The sequence below is a fragment of the Castor canadensis genome, chromosome 3 (assembly GCF_047511655.1).
Source record: "Castor canadensis chromosome 3, mCasCan1.hap1v2, whole genome shotgun sequence".
Classification (NCBI taxonomy): Eukaryota; Metazoa; Chordata; class Mammalia; order Rodentia; family Castoridae; genus Castor; species Castor canadensis.
The window spans coordinates 54,459,722-54,487,604 of NC_133388.1; the positions used below are offsets into that span (position 1 = coordinate 54,459,722).

Consider the following 27,883-nt stretch of genomic DNA (forward strand, 5'->3'; position numbering starts at 1 on the left):
CTCTTCTTTTTAACTGGCATGGAACACTTATTTTATTGGAAGTTACTAGAAACGATTTTCCAAAGATGCCAGATGACTGCCATGTTGTAACTTTTTAAAAATCTCTATACTTCAGATATGAATCTGAAAAGCTTCAAGAGGAAAATTCTATTTTGAGAAATGAAATTACTACTTTAAATGAAGAAGATAGCATTTCTAACCTGAAATTAGGCACATTAAATGGATCACAGGAAGAATTGTGGTAAGACAGAGTATACTTAAATTGTCTGAAGACATTTTAGAACTAAAAACTATTTAACTTCACTGTTAAAGCCTCACTCCTAAGTTGTATTTTCATTGTTTCTTTAGGCAAAAAATAGAAACTGTAAAGCAGGAAAAAGCAACAATTCAGAAGATGGTTGGAAATTTAAAGAAACAGGTAAGGAAATAGTATTTCTCAATGTTTCTGGATTCTGAGATTCTCTTTTTATAATTAGAAATTTATAAATTTACAGAATAAATGAATGTGTTACTGAAATAACTCATTGCAAATGATGGTATGGTTGTAAATTCTGAGTTTGAAAATGAAAATTCACCTCACAGTGGTTCCTGGTTTTTTCTAGATGTTAAGTGCCTATTACAACCTTTGTAGCCAACGCAAGTGTGGAGTTGATACCTCTAAACCCTACCTGTGACTTCTAGTTATAGCCCTTGTGTAGTTTTGATTAATTTTAGCCCCTTCTTTTTTCCTTGCCATGATTAAAAGCAGAAAGCTAAGAAAAGAATTTCACAGGTGTAGAATGCCAGCTAATCAGCATATCACTGCACAGAATTATGATTTATTCAGATGATTTTTGTCATTCAGTGCTCATTTTGTACAATCTTAAAACACCTAGTAGTCATGGGAAGGCCATTTAAGAACATGTCTGAAACAGTTAAAAGACAAGACATACTGGGAAAAGAATATTTTTAGCTTTTGAAATAGTCAGTGTTAACATCTGAAATATATCTTGTGCTCCTGTGTATAGATGGAAGATCTCAGTTGAAAAGCAGACAATTGATATGAATGATCAATCCTAGAAAAAGTAACACAACAAATAACAAGATGGCTAGCCTCCTAGTAATTAGAGAAAGTTTAAGTGAGTTTCTTTTTTTTCACCTATTAAACTAACAAAAGTTAAACACTGATATCATCTAGGATAGAAAAGGGTATGAGGAAATGACAAATACATGGTTAATAGGTTTGTAACTTGTAAAGCTGTAAAGAAAACATTTTAGGGATATCTATCAAAACAATAATATGTACACAGATCTTCTAACACAGTAACCGCATGTCTCAAAATGATCCTAAATACAAAATACTACCCTCTATTAATTGATTTTCCATAAGGTCATTTTGTTTCTTCATAATTAAAGGAAATATAATAAGCCTATATGTCTATCAATGCAGTGTTAGATAAATGCATTATAAGGACATCTTGCTACATGAAATATCCTACAGCTACTAAAAAGTATAACATATGGTGGTTTCTGAACACACTAACTTGGAAAGATAAGCATCTGTAAGATATTATAAGTGGAAAAAGCACACTGTCCAAATATGAAATGATCCAACTTTTTGATAAACAGGGAGAAAGAATCAGTATGTGTATATGAATGTTGTGTATGCATGGAAAATACTCCAGCGGTCTATGTAATCCAGCTGTACACAATGGGATACCCTGTGTTAGACTGTGTCTCTCTTCTTCATATTCTTCTGAATTGACTGAATGTGTAGTAATGAGTATGTGTTATTTCTGTTATTACTTACATGTATTTTTAAACTTTCAGAGAGAAGGAAAAAACAATTTAGACTGTAAATCTGTTTTTTAGCAGAAGTAGGGTAACAAGTTCTTAAAACTTATTTTAATTTTAATTAGATTTCAGATTTAAAACTCAAAAACCAACAGTTGGATTCAGAAAATACAGAACTTAGCCAAAAGAACTCTCAAAACCAGGAAGACTTGCAAGACCTTAATCAACGTCTGGCAGCAGTCCTACGCCAGAAGGAAAAGGAGCCGGGAAACAGTTCACTTGAGGAATGGGAGCAAGAGAAGTCTAATCTGAAGAAAGAACTGGAACGCCATAAAGTGCAGGTATGGTCTAGCCACCCTACAGTTTCTTTTTTTTTAAGGAATTCCAAGAAATAAAAGAAATGTTTGTATTAAATTTCATACACATAAAGCCTTAATCAAAACAGTGTGGTATTGGCACATTAATACCTATTCTGGATAGATAAATGGAATAAAAAGTCTAGAATTTGGCCCAAATACAAATGAAAGCCCAGTTCAGTTGGCCCTCCATAACCTGTGCATGTGTACTGAAAAAGTAGATTTTTTTTCTTTTTATATTCTGTAAACAATACAGTGTAACTATTACTTACCATCAATTTACATTTTACTAGGTTTTATAAGTACTCTAGGGATGAGTTAACATACACAAGAGAATGTGAGTAGGTTACATGTGAAACTAGGCCACTTTATAGAGACTAGAGCATCTGTGGACTTCGGTGTCTACAGGGGTCCTAGAGCCAATCCCCCATTAGGAACAAGGGATGACAGCTATGTGTAAAAAAGGCGGCTTGTCAAACCACTGGGATAAAGATGGACTTTTTAACAGGTAGTGCCTGACAACTGGATAGACATTTGGAAATGGATAAAATTAGATTCAGATTTTATAACACCACACAAGGATAAATTCCAATTCAATTAGGAATCTAAATATGAAGATACAAACTGTACAAGTACTAGAAAAAAACATGAATGAATTTGTCTTTGGCCTTGGTGTAAAGAAAGAAAGACTAACTATGACTCAAAAAAACAGAGGCAATAAAAGAAAAAATTAATTATTTTTAAAAAATTTTGCATGGCAAAAAAAAGTAATACAGACAAAATCAGATGACAATTGAGCGAAAATATTTATAACTTATAACCCAGAGGAGAGCTAACATCTCTATTAGTAAAGAACTCTAAAAAATTGAGAAATACAATAAAAAATCTAAAAGGCCAGCAGCAACTTAAAAGTGTGAACACATTCTGTCGGCAAGGCTTTAGAGAAGCAGACATTTTCATATATTGCTGAGGAGGATTCAGACTGATACCATTCTTGTGGAGGAAGTTTGCCAGTACCTAACACAATTACATCTATGCTTACCTTTTGCTCAGCAATTTCATTTCTAGGAATCTATCCTAAAGAAATACCTGCAACAATGTGAAAGTTCATATGTATAGAGCTGTTTGTTGCAGCATTGATTGTAACTGCAAAACAGTGGAAGCAACCTAGATGTTCATACATCGAAGAGTGGTTAGATGCATGTGGTACATTCGTCCGTACCATGATAGTAGTATTTAGCTGTTACAAGAAAAAAAAAAGAATGAGAAAGATCTCTGTTTGTGTATAAAAATGGTTTCCAGGATATACTGTTAAGTAAAAAAGACAGGCATAAAAGAGAATCTGTAGTGTGCTTCCATGCGTGTAAGGAAAAAGGGGGATTAGAAAATACATGTGTATCCTATTCGTGTGCTGGGAGTTGAGCCAATGGCCTTTGCTCTACCACTGGGCTACATCCCCAGTCCTATTTCATAATTTTCAAATAATCCCCAAATAAATGAACAAGTAAAACCAATCAAGATAGGAGAGGGAGAAAATATCAAATTGGAGCACAGACACAAATAAATGAACCTATTAGTGTAGCTAATATAAACAACCTGGGGAAGAAAAGAATTAAGTAATTTGAAAATTAATGTCTTAAATGTGTACTATCCAGACTAAAGACAAAAAGAACTGTACATTAATGCTATAATAATCTAGTCAGTAACTGTGATTCTTGTAGGGGTATGAGTTAGTACCTGAAATTACTGTATATATACTAGAACTGAATAAATACATTGTAGACAGTCAGAACGTGGTATTTCACTGTTAGAGAAGGAAGTTCCAAGTGGCAGATAGGAAAGGCTAAGTTGAACCCTTGATGTTGGTTTAAATCTGAGACATTAGTGCAAACTCATAGTTTCTAATATATACAGAGCTAGATAAAGAAATTCAGATATGCATATTTGCATAGAGTACCCAGATCTTGGTCACTAAATACCATGTTTCTATAAAAGGAATCCAGATTCCTTGGAAAAATTACTAATTCTAGGGCTGAAGCAGAGAAAATACAAAGTGAGCCTGGAATGTCTCATGGTGCCAAAAGAAAAAGGTGCTCAAAAAAAGATGGGACAAGTTGAAAGAACACAGGCCTCAACCTACAGGAGCTCCTAATAGCCAAAGCTGGGACCATTTGATGAATAAAGTAAAGATCATATAAAATAAAATACAGAATATATTAAATGTCCATATTAACAAAAATTGATTAAATAAATGGAAGAGGAACAATAGCTCATACAGAATTCTAATTTTTTTTTTTATTTTGTGGTACTGGGCTTTGAACTCAAGGCCTTACACATGCTAGGCAGGCACTCTACCACTTGAGCCACTCCACCAGCCCTTCATACAAAATTTGAATAAAATATAGAAATAAAATAGAAAAATCATCCTTAGGCAAACATCCACATAATAATTATTATAGTCAGAATTCACTGATAGACACTAACATTGAAAAGCAGAAGTTTGAGGTAGAAACAAGATTTGCATGGTCTCAAAGCATCTTCCCCAAGAGGAGGCACAGTGGAGAAATGTGCAGAAGGTACCTTAGGAATCACATACAGGCCATTTAAGTGCCAAGTCTTTTAAGGTAATTTGGTTAGCTCCATTGAATATAAGGCTAACTGGTTATAAAACATCATGTCATTGATTTGGTATTATTGTTTCCTTAATACTGCTTATATGAACCTAAGGAGCAAGCCTGAGTGAATACCTGACTTTTATATTTTCTCTTAGTCCTCCATGTTAGTGTCTTCTCTGGAGGCAGAACTTTCTGAAGTTAAAATACAGACCCACATTGTGGAACAGGAGAACCTCCTTCTCAAAGATGAACTGGAGAAAATGAAACAAGTAAGCTGTGTGCCTCGTAGAAGGGTCATGGAACAACATACACCTCATGTGGTGTTTCCAGCCACCACACATCCTTTGGCACTAGGTCCTGTCAACTAGCTCACAAGTGAAGCTGAAGATTTGAAGTCCCCTACAAGGCTATTTGTAAGGGATCTGATTGCCAGTTCTCCATGTTTTGTTTCGGTTACGTAGTCTATTTATGTTGTAGACTCTAAAATTCTGTTACTACAAATGCATCCCAACCATTTCAATTTATTTGTTGTTCTGCCTTCTCCCAGCCAGATGATAAAGTAACATTAGTTTGGATGACTTACTTGCTCATGACTTTGAGAGTTGTGCATTCTGATTTTAGTGAGGACACAGATTAAATTGGTCACTCTCATAAGTCTTGTAGCAAGTATTAGTCATCTGGAGGAGAGAGAATAAACTCTAGTCCTATCAGGGATGCAGTCTCACTTTATAAATTTGGCTTTAAATGTGGCCTATTTCAGTGTTTCAAACAAATGCCTAAAAGTACAAAAGAAGACATACCTTGAAAATTATATCCCAAACATTATCCTGTTTTACTCTTAATTTTCATTATGTCCAATAGTCTCTCCCTTGGAATAATCATGATTTATAGTAGGAGAAGTTAGTTGTGCCATTTTGTTTGCTTTACTCTCAGGTTACTTTAATATTATGGCATATCAGATTATAAAGTATTCCTTCTTACATCCATTCAGCCTATAAGCATAAAGGTGAAGCATGGAGTCCAGACTAGATACAGATAGCATAGTGCTACATTTGTGTTGATTTTTCATTGACTCATAGAAGTCTTGTTCACCTAATAGATTCTCTGGAGTTTGTATCTTTCATGATGCCCTGTAAAGGAATGGTACCCAAAAAGTGGTTTACAAGAACAAGTGCTATAGATCAGGCATGGTGTTCACACCTGTAATCCCAGCTATTGAGAAAGGATTGTGGTTCAAGGCCAGCCTGGGGAAAAAAGTTACTGCAACCTATCTCAAGTTTTGTGTGGTGGTATACACTTGTAATCCCAGCTATGCTAGAGGCGGAGTAGGAGGATTGTGGTCTAAGGCCCGCCCCTAGTACAAGCAAGATGCTATCTGAAAAATAAACTAAAGCAAAAAGGGCTGGGGGCATGGCGCAAGTGGTAGGGTACCTATTTAGCAAGCCTGAGACCCTAAGTTCAAACCCTATTACCACCATAAATAAATAAATAATAAACAAACAAATAAATAAATAAAAAGAACAAGTCCTGCTGTGTGAAGTATGTCTGTTCTGTCATAGCTGAGTTTCAAAACTCACAGGGCCTCTAAGTATGTGCGTGAGTATCCCAAAACTGTTCTAAGTTTATCCTCATAAACTAGGACATCCTTCTTTTCCTCTACCTTTTAAAAGGCTGTTGTTCAGCCTTTAAGATGACAGTGATCAACTCAAAATGGATAGCATGGGAAATGTGTGCTTTGTGACTTCACTAAGCCAGAGGACAGAAGGAAAGGATCAGAGTTGGGAGGAAAACAACACAATGGGGGCATCCTTTGCCATATTTTTATTACACAGCTTTCACAAGGCATTGCTATAAGTAGTGAGATAGAAAACCAGTGAGCACTGTCTGCATTTGGCAGGAAGTTCTTCATCAGGTCCAGTGAGATAGTGTCAGACCATTTCTGTTGCTATACAACTTGGACCTGGAAAGCTTATGCCACTCGGTGTGACATCTGTGCCCTTGCAGCACTTTCATGTGTGCTGTCTCTTGCACTGGAAAGAAATGCGAGTAGCAGCAGCAAGACTTAGAGACACCCAAAATGGCATCAAACTTTCTGATATTTGTGAGGTGGGGAAGCCAAGTAGTGGGGGAGGAGTAGGTCCTTCATTGTACCAACATCCGGGGACCTTCAAGTACATTTTCCTGTATCCTTCTGCCTTGGAAGGTATATTGGATTTGTTGCCAATTGAAGACAAGATTCAACCCATGAAGTCTTCTTTTGCCATAACTATTTCTAAAGTTAAATGTAGATGAACTTTGGGTAGGAAATAGAAAGATGGCCATATCATAATGATAATAAAGAATTAAAAATCCCAAAGCCAAGTGCAAAATTTATTAATTATGGAAAGGGTTAAGCAGGTTAAGGAGTATAGGAAACAATGAGCCTCTTTAAAAAAAAATGAAGTAAATGTTATTGGGAAAGGAATACACTTTCAATAGACTAAAAGCGGATCATCTCAAGAGAATGAATGTCTGCAATGAGCCCTTGCAAAGCAGTGGTTCTCAACAGGGTTGGCACTTAGGATTGGGCTCTGACCCCAGGACATTTTGGGTTTTTGCAAATTGAGGGACAGCATTACTGGATAAAGCCAATGTCCAGGCAGCCCTCCACAACAAAGAATCATCCCACCCAGAGTGTCAATAGTGCCAGCGTTGATGGTGAAAAGGAATAAAAGTCTGGTTTGCCTTGATTCCATAAAGTGCAGAGGAGGAAGCCAGTGTATGCTCACCAGCTGCATGTTACTGCAGATTGGTTTAGGAATCCTCCAGAGGGAAGGGCACACAGAGCAAGCTGAAAAACAGTGATCGTTACCTTGATACCTTGTAGGTGACTCATCCCAATTCTGTGCTCTCTCATTATGTAGCCCAGACTGGCCTCAAACTCATGATCCTCCTGCCTCAGCCTCCCAGGTGTTGGGATTACAGTGTGCCCCACCATGCCCAGCAGTTCTGTGGACTTGACTGAGATTTTTAAATACTTTTCTAATTAAAAAAACATGAGGAAAATGTAATATGCTTTGTGTGCCCAAGTTAATCGATGGCAAAATTGCAGTATGTTAGTAGATGTGAAGGTAAAATGGAAAGCTATTGTCATTATTCAACAGTGTCTGAGTCTCTCTGAGCAGATGTTTCACAGTCAGCAGTGGAGCAGAAAGAAGCTAGCAAGGAGCAGATTGTCAAAGTTAATTATAGTCTGCTAGAGTTTATGTGTCCTCTGAAATTTCTACAGATAGGGAAATCTGAGAGCCATGAAAATGTACTGTTTATAAACACAGCCAGGAGCTAATGGCAGGGCTTCCTTGTCTCTTACAGCTGCACAAATGTCCTGATCTCTCTGACTTCCAGCAAAAAATTTCCAGTGTTCTAAGCTACAATGAAAAGCTCCAGAAAGAAAAAGAAGCTCTAAGTGAAGAATTAAATAGCTGTGTGGATAAGGTAGTAAAAATAATAAGAAATGACCTTCATCGTAGAGTACATGCCATAATGAGCATTTCACTCTGGACAGGCCCATGGCCTCCTGTGTTAGCCTGATTGTTCCCGAGTTTCCAGGAACAACGTCTTAGCTGGCATTATGTGACCCTAGCTGTCACTAAACGAAGATTGTAAACATGTCTCATTTTAATATACCATAATGCTACTTAATCTGACCTCTATAAATATTGTTTTTGATAATCTGAGATCAATTTCATAGATACGTTTTCTATTATATTTTTCCAAGCAGATCAAAAACGCACCTTTTTTCCCCCTACCAGCCTTCAAGGCAGGCATTCTTTATTTTCCTGTTACAGTCCTGAGATTTCTAATTGTCTCCAGCCCATTTCCCACCTTCAAAATATTAGTCCGTGAGGAAAAAAAAGGGAAAAACCACAAAAAGAAGAGAATTCTCAAGATTGGAAGTAGAATAGTCTTTCCGTTACTTTGCCCTAATCCCCCATATAAGCAGAGGGAAGTTGATCTTGACCATGTGAGTGGAGGTCTGTAAGTTGAAGCTAAATATGTTTTCAAAAATACTCTCTTCCTTCTCTTCCTGAGACAGTTGGCAAAATCAAGCCTTCTAGAGCACAAAATTGCCACAATGAAGCAAGAACAGAAGTCTTGGGAGCAGCAGAGTGATAGCTTAAAGTCACAGCTGGTGGCTTCTCAGGAGAAGGTGTGTGAGTAATATTTGCTTCATCTCCATAGTTAATATTTTCCAGTATCTTCCAGAAGAAATTCCAGTGGAAGGAATGTTCCAGCTGAGAATGGCCCAAGAGAACTCAGAATAATTCGGTAGCACCTAATTCCTCATGTTTATAGTATGCAAAATAAATTAAACAGTGTTTCCCTCCACGTTCATTAATTATAAGATTATTTATTATGAAAGCTTCAGGATAGGACTGCTTGTTCCTAGTTTAGAAATAGGATTTCTAAAGCAGGTTCTTGTCCTGTTATACTTAAAGATACTTAAATTCCTTTTACAAATTTAAATTTCATTAATTAAATGTATTGAGATGTTAATGTAGAGTAGGATTCTATAAGTAGATATTATTTTCAACTAAGAGGTCCTTTGTATACCAATACCACAAGCAAAAATGTTTCTACAAGCTTCAGTGGAAATGTCCTTTGTGATACCCGTGCCCGTCTGTCAAATGACTGTTATCAGCAATACTTTGCTCCGGGCCACTTTATCATTTTCCTAAATATAAGTTAACATAATATCCTGGGTTACCACTGAGCTGCAGCTAAGAGAACTGGATATTGTGAACAGAAGCAGAAGGGACTTGGAGTTCCCTTGTCCTTGTTCATTTGTTCCTGGTTGGGCTGGAGGTGAGATCACCAGGGCTGTGTAGCAGTGTAAACTTGTTCTCACGTGCAGGTTCAGAGTTTAGAAAAGACCCTGCAGAAGGCAAACCTTCAGCTGTCCCAGATTAAATCTGACCTCCAAGTGACGCAGCAGGAAAAGGAGGCTTTAAAACAGGAAGTGATGTCTTTACAAAAACAACTCCAGAATGCTAGTGACAAGGTAACTTTTTTTTTAGTTGTGAATTATTTATGATAAAGTGCACAGATGTTTAGTCTATAAATTGATCCTTTTTACTTGTGTCTTTGAGATGTAAACATCATACATGATTTACATATAGGCATATTTATGTAACTATCACTTGGTTCAAAATACAAAACACTTCTGGCTGGCTCTCTTGTGACCCTTCCAGTTGATAGCCCCAAGGGACCCACATTGGTACTCTGTCATCTTAGGTCAGGCTGTTTGTTTCTAATCTTCATATAAATAGAACTTAGTAATAGCAAAAAATGTACATTTTTGTGTCAAACAAGTTAAAAGACAGTGGCTGAGTTGAGTTTTGTAGTAACAAAACTAAAACATTTTCAAACTTTAAGAGCTTTCATCTTACCCTAAAAACAATTCAGCAAAGAAAAATGCTGAAAGAAATTAATCTAAGAACTCACAGAGGCTGCAAAAAAAGTAAAACTGCTGAAAAGAAAACCTGTGGCTTAAAACAGGAGTACCTGCCTTTATGAGGTAACCCATCATTACCACATCCGTCACTGCTGTGACACAGGAAGAGCTGCTAAAAGCATTTATGGCGCTGTTAGAAAGTCTCATCTTAAAATATCTCAATGCTGCTTAATCTGTGTGCAGATAAATTAAGAACAATGTTATGAGTGTAAGTCTTGGAGTAGATGGTAAGATTTTTGTCCTATAATAAAAGTAAACCCTCATTCAGTTATTTTATCTCTTGGTTGATAGTAATTAAAGAATAAGATAGCTGTTTCTGTTTTAAAAATTATCTCTGGGTTGAGCTTTTTCTCAAAATGAAATTGAACCTTGTTATCTTCTTCATGTTTGGCTTAAAAAGAAAGAAGTTTATCTAGTTGTGTTACCTTTTTAAGTTCTTAAAATTATTTTTAGGATCCAACCAATGTCACTTTGGTAGCTCAAAGCATATTCCTGAATTCAGGCCTCAATCGTGTGACAGTATGTGCTTTGGGTTCTGAAGAGGGGTCTGACTGCTTATGTAAAAATGAGAGAAGAGTTTACCTTTGGAAGCTTGCAGGGTGGCCATGACTTTCAGAGTTCCCTTTGTGTCCTCTGTTAATTAAAAGAGTTTTATCTGGGTTAAAAAATGACTTACCAAGAACAAGGCAATTTTTAAGACACCAATCTCCAGGCACTTGGATTCTGTATGGAACTGGAACTTGCCCTACAGTCAATCATATTTGCTATTGAATTTGACTGGACTGTCTTGCCAATGATCATTTTAAACAGAATTTCCAAACCTTTTTTAATTTAAATTTTTATACTTTATTTTTGCCATGCTGGGTATTGAACCCAGGACCTTGTACATCCAAACCTTTTTTAATCAAATCTAAGAATATTGTTTGGTTTATGTCTATATATACATGCACATTAGAAGACAAAAGAGTGAAAGGTATTTACTAAGCATTGTTGTCATTAGGTCAATAGGACACCTTTCTCAAAAGAGAAATTACCCATCAGTTTGTTTTTGAGGCTTAACTCCATAATTCTCTCTTAAGAACTGGGCCCCAGAAATAGCCACCCATCCATCAGGGCTCCACAACCAGCAGGAAAGGCTGTCTTGGGACAAGTTGGATCACCTGATGAACAAGGAACAACAGCTGCTGTGGCATGAGAGTGAGAGACTCCAGACTGTAGTGGAGAACACCAAAGCAGAGCTCACACACTCCCAAGAGAAGGTAACTCAAAAAGCTGCACATGATGGCCTGTGATTGACATGACTGAAGGGCTTCTCGGGTATAGATTTGAGTGTCCTGCAATGGCGGGCTTCTTTTAAGAATGTATAATTTATCATTAACTTGTATATAATTTTATGTTTATAAAATATTTTTCATTTTATATAAGCAGTTCTATATTAAAATAAATCTGTGATCTTCATCCTTATATCAAAAATACCAACTCATGGAAATTATGTTAACCATATATTCCTCATTCAAACTGGCTAGCTTCCCAGGCCCGTGGTTATGAAAATGGCAAAACTAGACTCAGCTCGTGTGGGTCTAGCTAACTCCTTATGAGAAACAACTGTAGAGAGTCAGCATTCAAGGTTGGAATGATTGGTAAAGGTTATCTTTGAATTCTTTACCTTGGCTACATAGTTGACCATTTATATTCAACCTTCATCACATAGGAGCTCTCTAAAGGGTCAGATTTTCTTTTAGAATACCTGCTCTATTCAGAAACTCTGCTATCCACTGAAGTGCAGTGGGGAACAAGACAGACATGGTCCCTTCCAAGGAACTTAGTACCTGTGAATGCATTGCTTCAGTTATGAGAAGTATGATAAGAGATGGTAGGACTGTCACCTCAGTTGTTCCTAAAAGTTTTGCTCATGCCAGGACCAAAGGGCCTAGAACTGCTTTGTCCATTTTCTTGGCATTCACATCACTCACATTAACTCCATTGCTTCCTCCCTGTTTTGTCCTTGTGGTTTTGGGTTTGTGCATCCAACCCGATTTACCTAGAAAGGAACTTTGGACATTCAGAAAAGTAGGATTCAAGAATCAGCAGGCTGGACTGAAAAGAAAGTTTTGTTGTTGTTTGTTGGATAAGGCTGATCTTAAACTTCTGAGTTCAAGTGATCCTCTTGCTTCAGTCTCTCTAGTAGCTGTAGTCCCAGCTAAGAAAGTTTTAATACCACCCAACTCACATGCTGAATAAAAGGTTTCCTATCTTTTTTTCCTGGCTGGATGATTCTGCAAGCATTTCTTCCTCTTACATTCATTCTTGCCAGGTCCGCCAGCTGGAATCTAGCCTTCTTCCTCCTAAACACCAAAAACATCTAAACCCATCAGGCACTATGAAGCCCACAGAACAAGAAAAGTTGAACTTAAAGAGAGAGTGTGAACAGTTTCAGAAAGAACGATCTCCTACTATCAGGAAGGTGAGTTTTGAAAGTGTGCGCCTGGGTTCTGACTAGAATGTGTCCCCTGTATGTTTCTTGCTATGCATGCTTTCTTCCTTGAAGGAATGAGGGGTGGTTTATGAGGACTGAAGTTAGGGTTTCTCGTCACTCTATGACTGGAGCCCTGCCCCAGCCTGCTCTTCATGCTTCCAAAGAAGTGATTACAGTGGCACGTTTTGACGTTTCATTATATGCCTTTATGCTGTTAGAATTTTGTCAAAACAGTCCCATAGTTCTTTTTGATTAAATAATGGTTGAAAAAAAGAGTAATTTTGTTAGGAAGACAAGTTAATCATCTTCATTTCTGTTATAAGCCTTTGTATGTAAGCAAAAGATACATATATATCCTGAATGTTAGAAACATCTTGATATGTTCTGTATTAGTTGAACAAACATTTGTTGTCTCAGTGTCTGTAGGACAGAATTCAGAAGCATTAGCTGGGCTCTTGTGAGCTTGCCACAGCCAGGGCTGTGGTCACCTGAGGGTCCACTGAGGGTAGGAGATCCACCTTCCAAGCTCACTCATAATTTAGCAAGAAGTTTCTTTTTTTGGATGGCAGACTGCTCGAGACCTCAGTTCTTTGCCACGTGGGCCTTGTCTGAGGATGTGGAAGCTGGCTTCCCCTAGAAGTAGTGTTGAGAGATAGACACCAAGACCAAAAGACCAAGATAGATTCAATAGTGTCTCTCATAATATAATCTCAGAATAAATGACATACCAGCATATCTACTATAGTCTACACACACAGACTGACCCTTGCAGTGTGGGAGGAGGGGCCACACTGGAGGCTGGCCCCTCCATGCTCAGATCTCTGTCACGTACCTCCATTTGCTTTCTTATACTGTCTCCTAGAGTTAGGGTTCTAGACCATGTCATTCTTTCTTTCCCTAAACTGAAGCTTGAGTTTTCACCATTACCTTCCTGTTCTCAAAAATGTGGTCTATTGGGCTGGCAGAATGGCTCAAGTGGTAGAGCACCTGCCTAGCAAGCAGGTACTGGAGTTCAAACCCCAGTACCACCACCAAAAAAAAAAAAAAAATTGGTTTGTTTAAAAATCTGGGAAGAAGGATCAATATTGCTTTTATAAACTATTCATAAATTTTATAAACTTGTGAAAGTTGTAGCCATTTGCTTATCGAAGGCTAATGATGCTCTATGCTGAAATATCATTTAATCTCAGTTAGTTTTAAGTAAATTTGGCAGGGAGTCAGCTTCATCTAGCTGCTCACCAAGGGAAAAGTCTTACAGGAGGTTTTAAAATAACATTGAATTTAAAGTAGATCTGGAATTACTGCATTTCTGTTGAACAAATCTTGCTGCTCTCCTCAGCTTTTTTTTTTTTTTTTGATAGAAGCAGAAATCAGCTTTTAGAATAGTGTTTTCTACTTACAATATCACAGCGTACTTAGGTCATTACAATATTTCTGTAGTAAGAAGAATTCTACAAATGGATACTTTTAAGACCCTCAAATTTCTTCTTTAAAATTGAAAAGAGAGTTATAGAAATGAAGATTTGTGTATTCTCAGGCAGTGATTTCCCTTGGCAGATACAGACAATGATTAAACTAACTTAGTGAAAAATCAGCATTTTTTAATTGATAAAATACGTATGCCTCCTGGTAAGAGTAAGTATTATTTTGTAAGTATTTCCTTTCTCTGATACATACTTACAACTGACTGGACACACACACACACACAAATGGGGTGAGGAGGGATTACTATGTTACAGGATAACATCTATTTCTTACAGTGCCTTACAAAATCTGTTCTAGGTACAAAGTGGTGATCAAACAGAAACCTAGGTTATGTCAGTGCTAGCTAGCAATCACTGAATTGCATTGTTTGTTGTTTCTGATGCTGAATTACCTTACCTTTCTTCCGAGAACTGAAATTTCTGACTAACTGAAATTTATCAAAATAAAATGGAGCAACTGGGTATTTTTCTGTATTTTTTAAAGGGTATTTTGTTTTTTAACAGGTCAGTCAGATGAATTCCCTTGAACAAGAATTAGAAACAATTCATTTGGAAAATGAAGGCCTGAAAAAGAAACAAGTGAAACTGGATGAGAGGCTAATGGAGGTAAGTTTTTGAACAAATGGCCTTAACCTATGAAGAATATTTTAATCCATTAATGAGTTATTTGTTGGGAGATGAAACAGGCATTGAATTCCTGTTATGAAAATCCAAGTACCCTGGCGAGCTGCATTCTTTGGTTTATTTCATTAATTACGCAGTCACAGGATGCCATACTGCTTTGCAGAGGAAAGAATAATGTTGACCCAAAATGCAAAGACCTGTCCTCAGCAAATTCAGGTGACAGGGACTCTGCCTGATACTGGCCAAGGGGCCTAGAGCTCTGCCACCATCAGTGTGTATAATAGTGTGCCAATACCTTCTGTCTGTGGTGTTTTATTCATGTGTTCACTCTTCAGTAAGGAAATCCATACAGAAATTCTGAGAGCATTTATATTTGGAAGGTTTATTTTCAGCAGCTAGTTGCTATTGTATGGCTGGAATGTAGCTCAATTGGTAGAACACTTGCCTAGCATGTGTGAGGCCCTGGGTTCAGCTAACAGTACTGGAAAAAAAAAAAAAAAGAGTTGCTGTGGTTTATTACTACATTTGTAGCCTAGCACTGCCTTGTAAGAGCCTAGCACTGATAAATATAAAAATGATTTGGAAAACATGTCAGGTTGTCAGGTTGTACAGAGTCCCAGTTTACCAGTTTGCTTTCTGCTACATACCGAGTACCATTCGAGGATATAAATCAACTTTTGCACAAACTGTCCTTAAGAAGTAAAAATTTCACTGATATAATGTGCTTCAGTTAATTCAAGAGAGAGAAGCATACATAGGAAATTTCTTTTGTGCTCTTCAGACTACTATGTACACAAATATTTTTTAATCCCGAATTGCAGGAAGGAAGGGAGATAGTTAATTTTTTTTTTCCTTTTATAAAGCTGGACATATGCCAAGGTAACTTTAGTACTTAGTTTTAAAATGTGAAACGCAGGCAGCCATATCATGTTGACATTTAAGTAACCACTGAGGTTTCTGGCAATTTTATGTTCTCTGGTTTATCCACTAGCAGGGAGATAAGAGAAACTATAAATAGTGACATCCATACCATGTTTTCTGATAGCATATAATAAACACATTCAAACCTTGAGCCCCAGGCTGTGCTTATTTCTGATGAAATAATTGTAGACTATAATGAGTAAGCAATCTGAAGCCAGGCCCATTGAGTCTGGTAACAGGGTGGACTTACCCACCCTTGGGTCCTCTCCAAATGCTCTACCAATTGGCTGTTCTTCGCCTGCTCCCTCGCCCGGGAAGCCCCTTCTCTCCCAGCCCACTTGATAGTGTTAGCCACCATAAGTAATTTCCTTTCGTTTTTCTCTTGGTCTCTAATAGATAAGGAATATTGAGTGTTCTTGGCACTGGAGCTTAATAACTAATAACTAAGCCTGAATTTTCCATTTAAACATGATAAAGAACATTTCATATACTTTGCTTTTGCTGTGGAGCCCAGGCTAACCTCAAATTCACAGTGTTCCTGCTGCTGCCCTGTGAGTGCTGAAGTTACACCACACCCACCAGAACAAACATTTCATACACTATTTTAATGAAACTTAACTCTATAGATTTATACAGATTGGATTTGTTTTCTTTGTTTCTTTTTATGATACTGGAGATGGAACTCAAAGCACTTAGTAGGACTTGCTAGGCAAGCCTTTACCAGCCATGCCCCCAGTACTTTTGCTTTTAGTTTGCTTTCCAGATAGGTTCATGCACTTTTATCCTGACTGGCCTTCAATCTTAGTCCTCCTACCTCTACTTCCTGAGTAGCTGGGATCTAATGCAACCATGCCTGCCCTCAGATTGGATTTTCTAACAGTTCTATTAAGATATAATTCATATAATGTACAGCTTATATATTTAAAGTATACAGTTCAATGGTTTGAGGTATATTACATTAGTAATTTTTAAGCTTTGATAAATATATACATATAATTTTTCACTTTAGCCATTTTTTAGCTTATAATTCAATGGCATTCATTATATTCATCACTTCCAAAATCTTTTATCACTCCAAACAGAAACTACCCATTAAGCTTAACCATTTCCCCACTAGTCTTATTAGTTGAAGTACAGTATGAGATCTATGGATTAGGCCAGATCAGGGGATGTACAATGGCCTTCAAACCACCTTTGGTACCCTCCATCACTTGAAGGATGGCTGTATTTCTTCCTCTCTAGCAGGGATTCTTACCTAGTGAAAGGGAGGAGAGGAGCAGTGAGCTGGCAGGGGACTTTTCCTACATGAGCACCTTTGGGACTAAGATTTGAGAAAAGCTTTCTAGATGATTCTGATTAGAGGTCATGTACTTCCTTGGGAAAGGGATTCTCTCTTCATCTCTATAGGTTAAAGGTCACTGATCTAATGCAGTACATACCCTCCTCCAGTGTAGTTAAAGATTGCAAATGACAAGACCAGGAAATGGAAAATTTAATGGGAATTTGACTCCAATTCCAGGACCTTTTCAACTATGTGCAGCAATATTTAGTAAACAATTCATTTTGAACATTCCAAAAAAGGGTTACAGACTTTGTCTCAGCAGTTCTCAAGTCTGCTGTGTGTCCCTGTGATAACCAGCAGTTCAGACAGTCGAGCAAAGATGTTTTAGAGTTTATATTCTGCTTCTCCAAGTGGCAAGATGAGACCTATTCCATGCTGGATGTGGAATCCTGTCAGGATGGTACAGGTAAAGGTAGCAAGCTAACAAACCAACCAAATTACAGTAGCTGAGGATGCAGCTGCAGAATTACAGGTATAAGCATTTTAATGTAAAATTTACGTACAGAAAAATGTTAGTTTCAGTCCATCATATGCTCTTATTTATGTTTATATAATATGCCAAGTGATACTGTTTTTTCTCTTTCTATAATTCATACTTTTCTTCCTCTTTTTATAACTCCTGTACTTTTCTTTTATTTGTTTTTGTCTGTGGCTAACCTGTACCTAGAACTCAGTGGTTGGAAGTAGCAGAGAAAGGCGTGGTTCTCTGCCTGAGATAGTGTGTGAAGGTAGAAGATTCTCTTTCAATGAACGTTCTTAGCATGGGGACATCTCATTACACTTTGTTCATCATTGTTTCTGTTGACCATAACAGTTAATAAGTACTTAAGGAAAGAGCCAGTATTCTTTTCATTTTGCTTTAACTGTGAAATGTGTCTTTTTCCAGTTACATCAGGATATTCCTCAGTATTTAAAGCATTATATATAAAGAATTATCCCACTGATATAAAGTCATGGGATCATAATTCTCCACGTTTTTTATTCATGACAATAAAGTGGTATATTTTCAAATCTACAACTAGAAGTACTTCAAAATGGATAATGGTCCGCCTCAGAAATTTAGATTTCAGGAAATGAATAGTGGCTCTGAAGTTTCATAACACCTAATTATACTTGAGTCTGAGAGGTTCTTTTCCCTTCCCACAATCCTGGAGGTGTTTCCTCTCAAGTGTAGTCCTTGACCCTGTTTGTTGCATGACTTCCCTTGAACCCTGTGTCTGCTGACTGTGTTGACAGATGCAAGGAGGCACATTCCATTAGCCGAATTATAGTGCAGTCTCCTCAAATTCCCTCCCTAAATTTGATTGGCATGTTGATACATCATTTCCTCATTGTCATTGTCTTGAACAAATATTTCTCTATCCTGTATACTGAAAACCCTAGAAAGCATTCTAGGTTATACCTTTATGCTGCAGAATTGCCTGTTTTATTGTGCTATTTAAGGATGTAACTATACACTGGTAAGTTAAAATAGATTAAAATAATTTTAAGCATAAGATTCTTCAAACATAATTGTTAATTTGACATCGGAAAATATGTCGTCATTAATTTTGCCTTTAAAAATCATTATGAATGGTAAGTAAGTGGTAAAATCCTTTCTTCCCTGACTTCTCTATTCCAAGCCCAGTTTTTAAAAAATGAGAAGAGGATAATTAAATGTTCTAGCTTTAAAAAAAAAAGTGAGGTAGAACTTAAACATACTATGCACCACATGTCCTTAGAGTCATTCAAGAGTGATAAAATGCTATTTTTAAATTCTAAACTTGTAAGTCTCTAAGCAAAATGACTCTTCTCATTTTATGTCACTTCGGCTCACATGCTGTCCTGTTTCCAAGCTATCAGTGGGTATGAGGCCATTAAGGAATTCAGAGGCTTTGCTACTCCCAGTTGACACCTTGCAGGGCAGCTCTGTGAGTGAAGGCACTGCTCTGACCATGCCTTTGCCCTTTTCCTGCAGATGCAGCACCTGAGGTCCACTGTGATGCATAGCCCTTCCCCTCGCTGGGATCTGCAGCTGCTTCAGCAGCAAGCCTGTCCGATGGTGCCCAGGGAGCAATTTCTGCAGCTTCAACACCAGCTGCTACAGGCAGAAAGGAGAAACCAGCACCTGCAGGAGGAACTCAACAGCAGGACCTCCGAAACCAACCCACCACAGGTACAAAGCGTTCTCTTCCTCAGCTGGCAAACTCTGAAGACCTAGTTCGTTTTAACCTTTGTTTGAAAGTTAGACCAGTTCAAAGGTGGGGATAAAGAACCTGCCTCTTCTATCATAGTTATGCCTTCCCTGTATTCCAAGCTCACAGGCCTACGGTGCTGGTCTTGGTTTTGCAGTGCTGCTCTTGCCTTCTCAGCTTCTACCAGGCAAGTGGGTGTCTGGGTCTCCTTTGCACACGGTAACAGATGAATATCAGGATCACTTGTGCATAGTCTGCAGTTGGCCTACCATCTAGTCTGGTGCTAAAAAATATGACAGAATTCAAGTATAACTCTAGGATGTTCAGTACTCAACAAAATACTCTGAGTGTTGAGAGGTGGAGCCTGCTAAATTCCATGGCATTTGCAATTGGGCACTGTCCTAGTGAAGTGGACTGTATACTTAGTGGCATATTCTGAGTAGATACAGTTCATTTAACTCAATTTTTTGAGTAATCTGGTTTGAAATAGTATTTTTAAGAAAACAAAGATCTTCCCATTCCCTTTGAATTAGCATCATCCTGGCTCACTACCACATACAACCTTGTATTATGTAGGTTTTCAAAGAGTTATTTCCTTCAGTGCGTCAGGCACAATCCTCCTTTATCACAAGTTTATTAGCTCTCTACTCTTTTCTGTTTAGTTAGGTCATAATTGGGAATAACACATAAAGAGTATTTCCTTTGCAGAATTCTAAATTCTTTCTGGATTATATGCATTTCTTTACCTCTCAGTTAACATTTGATAAGGAATTTCCCAACTCTTTGTTGGTAATGGAGTTTGAAATCAGGGCTTCGCACTTGTGAGGCAGGAGTTCTACCACTTTAGCCATGCCTCCAGCCCTTTTTGCTCTTGTTATTTTGGATCTTTTGCCTAGAACACGATCTTTCGCCTAGAACACGATCTTTCTGTTCCATGCTTTCTGCTGTCCCTGGAATGAAAGGAATGCACCACTACTCCAAGCTTTTTCCTGATGAGATGGGGGTCTCACAAGCTTTGTTGCCCACACGGGCCTAAAACCATGATTCTCCCAATCTCAGCCTCCAGTATATCTTGAGATGACAGACACACACCACCATGTCCAGCTATTTGTTGAGATGGGGTCTTTCAAACTTTCTGCTCAAGCTGGCCTGAAGCAGTGATCCTCCCAATCTCAGCCGCAGGTAGCTAGGATCACAGGTGTGAGCCAACACCCAACCCAGCTCTTTCTTAATCCTTTCAGAGTGGCTTTTTTGTTTGCTTTTTGTGATACTATGGTTTGAACTCAGGGCCTCACACTTGCTAGGCAGGCACTCTACCAGTTGAACCACTCTACCAGTTCTTTTTTTGTTGGGTATTTTTGAGATAAGGTCTCACAAACTGTTCACTCAGCTGGCTTTGAACTAGGATCCTCCTGATTCTGCCTCCTGAGTAGCTAGGGTTACAGATGTGAGCCACCAGCACTCAGTATCAGAGTGGCTTTGCACTGCCTGTAGGACCCGTTCTGCTTTCCTCTCCTACTAGTATATGGCTGTGCTTTGCTATAATGTCTGCTATCTACCACTCATTGTTCCTAACAGAACTTTGAAGTCTTTTTTAGTGTGTTCTTAAATTCATGTGTGTGTAACACACACACATATATATATACATATGCGTGTTTGTATAAAATCACTTCAACTTCCCAGTGTTAAAAATCAAATTTTGAATTAAAGTCATCATGGTAGAGGGCCAGAGTGAGGGCTCACTCTTCATAATAGAGTTGAAATATGAAAACTTGGCCTTAGTTTCTAGTGGACCCTGTAAACCAAATGATTTGGCTAACATTTTATTCATTGCTGCCCTATACACACTATTTTCAAAGTGTGAACTTCCCAACCCACTGACCAATGTTTGAAAATTTAAAAAACAAATCCCTCTACTCCAATTACTTCAGGAACAAACAAGAATTGTTAACATTCTTGTACCCAAAAACAAGTTCCAATGAGAGGGTGGACTTATCGCTAGAGGGTCGCTTCAGGTTATCCCCTTTGCAGTTGCAGAGCTGACAGTAACTTTAAGAATACAGAGTGTTGTTTCAATCTGCACGCTGTGTTGTCTTTGTGTGTGAAGTGATGTAATTTCTTCTTTGTGTTGCTTTGCTTGCCTATGTGGTGTTAATTAGTGTGCTTTTAAAAATCATTTGCATTATAGATGTGTGTACTTAGACTCCCCTAAGAACCCCATAATCTTGACATGAGGGTGAAGTGTACCACTTGCCTTCTTTCTCTAGGCCTTGCTACCGGAGCAGCGAGCAGTGCATGCAGATTCCTACAGAAGGATTGGGCACCTCTGAGAACTGGGCTGCTATTGATGGCATTTGTTACCATGGCAAACTCTCAAACACACACACCCACACACGCACACACCACACACCACACAGAGACATGAGCTGAGATTTGCTGGAATCAAGTGCTCTTTTAAATTCTATTATTTTTACTGTTAGGCCTTTGCAGTATTATGTCTCCTATTTATTTATGTAGAAATGATAGACTTTGTGAATCAAAATCACAAATTTCAGCTTATTATAACTCATTTTATTTATACTATTTAAAGAATGTGGATTTAAGATTCTTGAAAGGATGTATTCTGTATATTTTCTCATTCCATACGTTGTAATTATTTTTACAAAAGGTACTACTTTTATATATGGAATTTGAAGAAAATCAGGGTTATTTATACTGTTTTGTATAAGATGTATAATACTTTTGACAGAAAAAAGGAAAATTTTGACAAAACAATAAAATAAATTTTAAATATGTGACTGCCTTTGTTTTTCCTCTTTTTCCTCCCATTCTTTGCCATACTCCATGTTCTTTGAATTTTTTGTTATTCTGGTCTTTTGTTTTGTTTTTATAGGCAAATGGAAATCAAGCATTTTTCACGTATGTTTGAACTTTAAAAAGTATTGTATCTTTTAAAATATAGGCCCTTTTAAAAGCTAGACGTTCAAGGCCCAGCTTATTGAAATATGCTTTCTGTGTTTGATGAATGTGGTTTCTATCTTCATATTAGTCACATGGTTTAGTTGTTTCTTTTAAGATTAAGTGCTATTATTTAAATCCAAGCAAATGTTGGCTTTCAACTCATATTCAATCATGCTTCATGTGTTTTAATGTATGCCATTTTAAGAATACTTAAGAACCATCAGCCAATTACTAACACCTGAGCTCTACTTAGAGATTTGGAGCACCTTTTGGGATCTGTAATCCCTTCCGTGGATGTTTTGGTGGACTATGGGTGTAGAGTGTGGACAGTCACACGCTAATCTCTCTCTAGGTCACTCTGCTTCCTGAACCCTCCTACTCCTTAACCCATCACTGACATGTGAGAAGAAGAGGAAAGGCCAGGGCCCTCTTCCTGCTCTGTGGTTTTGTCTAGGGTTGTTGGTGTGAAGAAAATAATTCATTTCCAATCTGCTTTGATGATAAATGTATCCTCCAATCCAGATGTTTACTTCGCATTGAAAGGTCAAATTGGTAAACAGATGACTAGAATAACTGGCCAGAAGAGCCTGGTTATCATGAAGAAAAAATTCTAACACCCGCACAGTAATCAGTCATTTCATAGGAAAAAGAGATGTATGTTACAAGATGATTGGAAACACTCAGTGAATAAACTCAGTGTTTGTCTTGTTGAGAGGCCCTCAGTATTCCATAGTATTGTGGTGGAAGGTATAGGTATTCAATTATGGGTTTTAAGAATTTTGCTTTATATCAGGGGACGATGGTACCACAGGTAAGATTCTTTATCTTTGATTCTTTCTCTGATTGGGCTACTTTTCTAATATGTTCAACCCATGCACTGCTCAGAATTCCCATTTCATCAGAAATGCATCTTCCTATTATAAAGGCAAAACATTGGCTGTCCTTTCTCCAGCCTTCTTATGGGAAGAATAGACTACTAGTGGCTTCAGTGTGGCATGATTTTCAAATGATAAAGCACTTTTTCCTCCTTTCCTTCAGGGAAGCCAGCAACAACTGGTAACTGTCATGGAGGAACGAATGCTAGAAGTTGAACAGAAACTGAAACTGGTGAAAAGGCTTCTTCAAGAGAAAGTGAATCAGCTCAAAGAACAAGTGAGCCTCCCCAGTCACTTCTGTCCCTCTACCTCCCACTCCAGTTTTAACTCCAGTCTTTCATCCCTCTGTTGCCATTAACTTGTTAGCTCTGGTTGTCAATAAAAGTACATTTTGCTCTATCTGTCTAGAAAAGTTTAGGATTTTCCCTCTCTCATACTACCCCAAAAGTAGGAATTCTGCATTCTAAATTTTTCCAGAGCTCTTGTAAGACATATGTGGTGTCCACAATTTTAAACTTTTATATTTGCTAACAGTGGCTCCCATGGATTTACTGCATTGTAATGAGGTTCAGTTGCTCAAATTAAATACTTAAAGTTTTCTTCCCCTGCCCAAGACAAGAAATGTGCCTACTTAGAAAAATAAATAGTGGTAAAAAATCAAGGGTAATAAATAGAACTTTGGCTTTCCTGTTCTCAGCAACCTCAGAAAGCGCCTTATTACTAAAACCAGGACTCAGAAGGATAGGCATTGAATGGGGTCAAACCCCAATTTCCATTCCATTAAGCAGCCCCATCCTTTCTACCTGCCTGTGGCAGATGTGGCCTATATTTAGAAGTAGTTGTGCATCCCCTGAAGAGATAAACAAGGAGAACTATCTCCTGGGAAAATGTTAAACAGACTAAAACAGGTAGTAGGGAGGTGGGTAAAAACTGCCCAGCCTGGTTTTCTAGATACATAAAATCTAAGAATGATAATCCCAAGGGAGGGTCTGAATATAGATGTAGCCAGGAGCCTTCCTTTGCTCTATATACCTTAATAAACAGAGGAGAGAGAAAGAGAAATCCAGTTAGTGATCAATTGTTCATTCAAGTATTCATTTGCTCACCACACAGTTACTATGTGCTAGGCCTTGTGCTAGGCACTAGAGATGCAGAAGTGAACAAAAAGAAGTCCCTGCCCATATGGAATGTAAACTCTAGCACACCTACAAGGTGTCAAACATTTTGCCAGATGGTAGGTTCAAAATAAAAGAAAGTCAACTCCATCCTATTTTCAGTAGAGGGACACACAAGAAAAGAGACAGTTGATCCACACCAGAGGTTTAAAGAAAGCTTCCTGAAGACCTCTTAAGCTACATCTCGAGGGTTGAATGAGATTTGAACAGGTGAAGAAATTTGGGCAGGCTTTCTGCAGTGTAGGAACTTCATGGAGTTAGGACATCATGCAGACTGTGGGTATCTATACATACTTGGGCATTGCCAGTTCTTACTGCCCTGAGAGAGAAAGGGAGGGAAGAACAGGGAGAAGGATGTCTTGCTTGCTATGCCAAGGAGTTTGCATTTTATTCTGTAGGAGATGAAGAACCACGAAAGTATTTCTTTATGAGAGGATGGGAGGGAGAGAAGAAAGATAAGTTGCATTAGAACATTTCAATAGAGGGTAGGTTCTGAAATGTTAGTATGTTATACCTGCCAGTCATCCAGATTGTCATTGACCTTAAAAATACAACAAATTAATTAGCCATTGTGTAGTTGCTCTTTATTCCCTCCAATCTACATTCTTTAAGATGTCCTGCTTAAAGTTGAGCTTAAAGAATGGATTAAGAAAATGTGGTATCTATACACAATGGAATTTTATGCAGCCATGAAGAAGAACGAAATGTTATCATTCGCTGGTAAATGGATGGAATTGGAGAACATCATTCTGAGTGAGGTTAGCCTGGCCCAAAAGACCAAAAATCGTATGTTCTCCCTCATATGTGGACATTAGATCAAGGGCAAACACAACAAGGGGATTGGACTATGAGCACATGATAAAAGTGAGAGCACACAAGGGAGGGGTGAGAATAGGTAAGACACCTAAAAAATTAGTTAGCCTTTGTTGCCCTTAACGCAGAGAAACTAAAGCAGATACCTTAAAAGCAACCGAGGCCAATAGGAAAAGGGGACCAGGAACTAGAGAAAAGGTGAGATCCAAAAGAATTAACCTAGAAGGTAACACCCACGCACAGGAAATCAATGTGAGTCAGTGCCCTGTATAGCTATCCTTATCTCAACCAGCAAAAACCCTTGTTCCTTCCTATTATTGCTTATACTCTCTCTACAACAAAATTAGAAATAAGGGCAAATAGTTTCTGCTGGGTATTGGGGGGGGAGGGGGAGGGGGCGGAGTGGGTGGTAAGGGAGGGGGTGGGGGCAGGGGGGAGAAATGAACCAAGCTTTGTATGCACATATGAATAAAAAAAAAAAGTTGAGCGTAGAGTGAGGAGGTAATGGTGTAATGTGGAAAAGAAGATTAAAGATACTAACAGGAGCAATAAAAAAGTATACAAGTCTGCTAGTAAGTTTCCTACCCCAGCCTACACTCTGCATTCTGACTATAAGAATTAGAATACCTTTTAGACAAGGCCTCATGGGAATTGAAGAAAATAACTGGCAAAATCTCATCTTCTTGTCATAATTCATGAGCCAATTTTTGAAACAATCAGTAGGTTGTAGTTATGAATGGAAAACTTAAGCATCTGTTAAGAGCAGAGTTTAACAGTTCGCACCTTATACACAAAATTTTAAGTATTTTTATATTTTTTAGAAAATAAAGGGTTAACACTTAATTAATTTTGGACCCTCAAATAGCAATCTGTTCTTTTTATTAGTAACTTCAAAAGCATATAGGAAAAAAAAAGAGTTTGGAAAAAGTGGGTTTGCTCCACTCATATCCCTGATGGCAAGTCCAATGTTTGAGATGTATTGTAAAATGAAAGAATATGACTGATAGAAATAATTTGCCTTTACAAAACTGTTCTGTCAGACCTTACAGATATGCAATCAAGATGTTTCTGGTTCTTTTTCTAGCTCTGCAAGAATACTAAAGCAGATGCAGTGGTGAAGGATTTGTATGTTGAAAATGCCCAGTTGTTGAAAGCTCTGGAAATGACTGAACAGAGACAGAAAACAGCAGAGAAGAAAAATTACCTCCTAGAAGAGAAAATCGCCAGCCTCAGTACTATAGTCAGGAATCTGACACCAGCACCATTGACTTCTGCACCTCCTTTGAGGTCATAGCCACACCAAAGGATGCACTTACATGTGTGCACTTTACCGAAATAGATGGAACATTTCAATAGGTTCTGTTAATTCTCTTTTTAAAAAGTTTTAATGGCTTAAAATTAAGCCTAACTTAAATCTCCCAGCAACAGAACTGGAGTCACCACCATAGCTCATTTTTCTAACTAGACCCGAGTAGAAAGATTATTACAAACTTTATTTTTAAACCAAATGTGGGTGTAACATTTAAATACTGAAGAGTTGTTCTTCTTGTAATAGTTTTGGTTCTTTGAATTGATTGGTAGGCTGTCATTCTGTATAATAAGAAGGCTCAGTTCATTAACCACTGGGGTTAGAAAAACCCAAATCTGTAGAACTCTACCTTCTGATGCCTATTACTACTCTTGATTATAGATTTAGAACTGATTTACTCAAATGCACTCTTTTTTTTTTTTTTTTTTTTTTTTTTTAGCAAAATAAAGTCTTTATTTTTTATTTTTTTTTTTTTACCCTTTTTTTTTTTTCTTTTATTATTCATATGTGCATACAAGGCTTGGTTCATTTCTCCCCCCTGCCCCCACCCCCTCCCTTACCACCCACTCCACCCCCTCCCGCTCCCCCCCCTCAATACCCAGCAGAAACTATTTTCCCCTTATCTCTAATTTTGTTGTAGAGACAGTATAAGCATTAATAGGAAGGAACAAGGGGTTTTGCTGGTTGAGATAAGGATAGCTATACAGGGCATTGACTCACATTGATTTCCTGTGCGTGGGTGTTACCTTCTAGGTTAATTCTTTTTGATCTAACCTTTTCTCTAGTACCTGTTCCCCTTTTCCTATTGGCCTCAGTTGCTTTTAAGGTATCTGCTTTAGTTTCTCTGCATTAAGGGCAACAAATGCTAGCTAGTTTTTTAGGTGTCTTACCTATCCTCACCCCTCCCTTGTGTGCTCTCGCGTTTATCATGTGCTCATAGTCCAATCCACTTGTTGTGTTTGCCCTTGATCTAATGTCCACATATGAGGGAGAACATACGATTTTTGGTCTTTTGGGCCAGGCTAACCTCACTCAGAATGATGTTCTCCAGTTCCATCCATTTACCAGCGAATGATAACATCAAATGCACTCTTAACAAATGTTAAAGCTTTACTTTCTTTAAACAATCTTTTTCTTCATCCTCTGAGAAGTTTCATTTGGGAATCTTCTAAAAACTGAATAAAGCCACATTCTTAAAGCATTTGAACTATAGCGAAAGCACTGGACAAATTGCTTTGGAGTAAACACCTTTGGAAGAGAGATGCAGACCAGGTGAGGTTTCCTATCTCAAGACTTGCAGTTCATGGACTGACCTTTGAGGTTGCCTCAAGAACTCAGGGAACAATTCTTTAAACTGTCTTCCTGAACTACTGTTGGGCCTCTCAGGATTTGAAATGTAGAAACCATGTAACCTTATTTGTCTTATATATTTACAACCATAGAATTTTTATTTCTATATTTTAGAGCAGTTAATTGTCTGAAAAGGGCCTT

At 37.8% G+C, this 27,883-nt stretch overlaps 1 protein-coding gene across 8 annotated transcripts in view; it reads left to right on the top strand.

The window, feature by feature from the left end:
* Nin (ninein) overlaps window positions 1–26,789 on the top strand; it is a 95,839-nt gene extending 69,050 nt beyond the window's left edge. For 3 of the 8 annotated variants that reach the window (XM_074068002.1, XM_074068003.1, XM_074068006.1), the window contains 12 exons: window positions 116–241; window positions 349–418; window positions 1,899–2,114; window positions 4,900–5,013; window positions 8,096–8,218; window positions 8,820–8,933; window positions 9,639–9,785; window positions 11,318–11,497; window positions 12,553–12,702; window positions 14,703–14,804; window positions 19,043–19,240; window positions 21,527–23,239. In XM_074068002.1, the coding sequence (XP_073924103.1) occupies window positions 116–241; window positions 349–418; window positions 1,899–2,114; window positions 4,900–5,013; window positions 8,096–8,218; window positions 8,820–8,933; window positions 9,639–9,785; window positions 11,318–11,497; window positions 12,553–12,702; window positions 14,703–14,804; window positions 19,043–19,240; window positions 21,527–21,589 (1,603 nt within the window). In that variant the 3' untranslated portion in view covers window positions 21,590–23,239. The other 5 variants (XM_074068000.1, XM_074068001.1, XM_074068004.1 and 2 more) reach the window with 3 other exon arrangements.
* The last annotated feature ends 1,094 nt before the right edge of the window (window positions 26,790–27,883 follow it).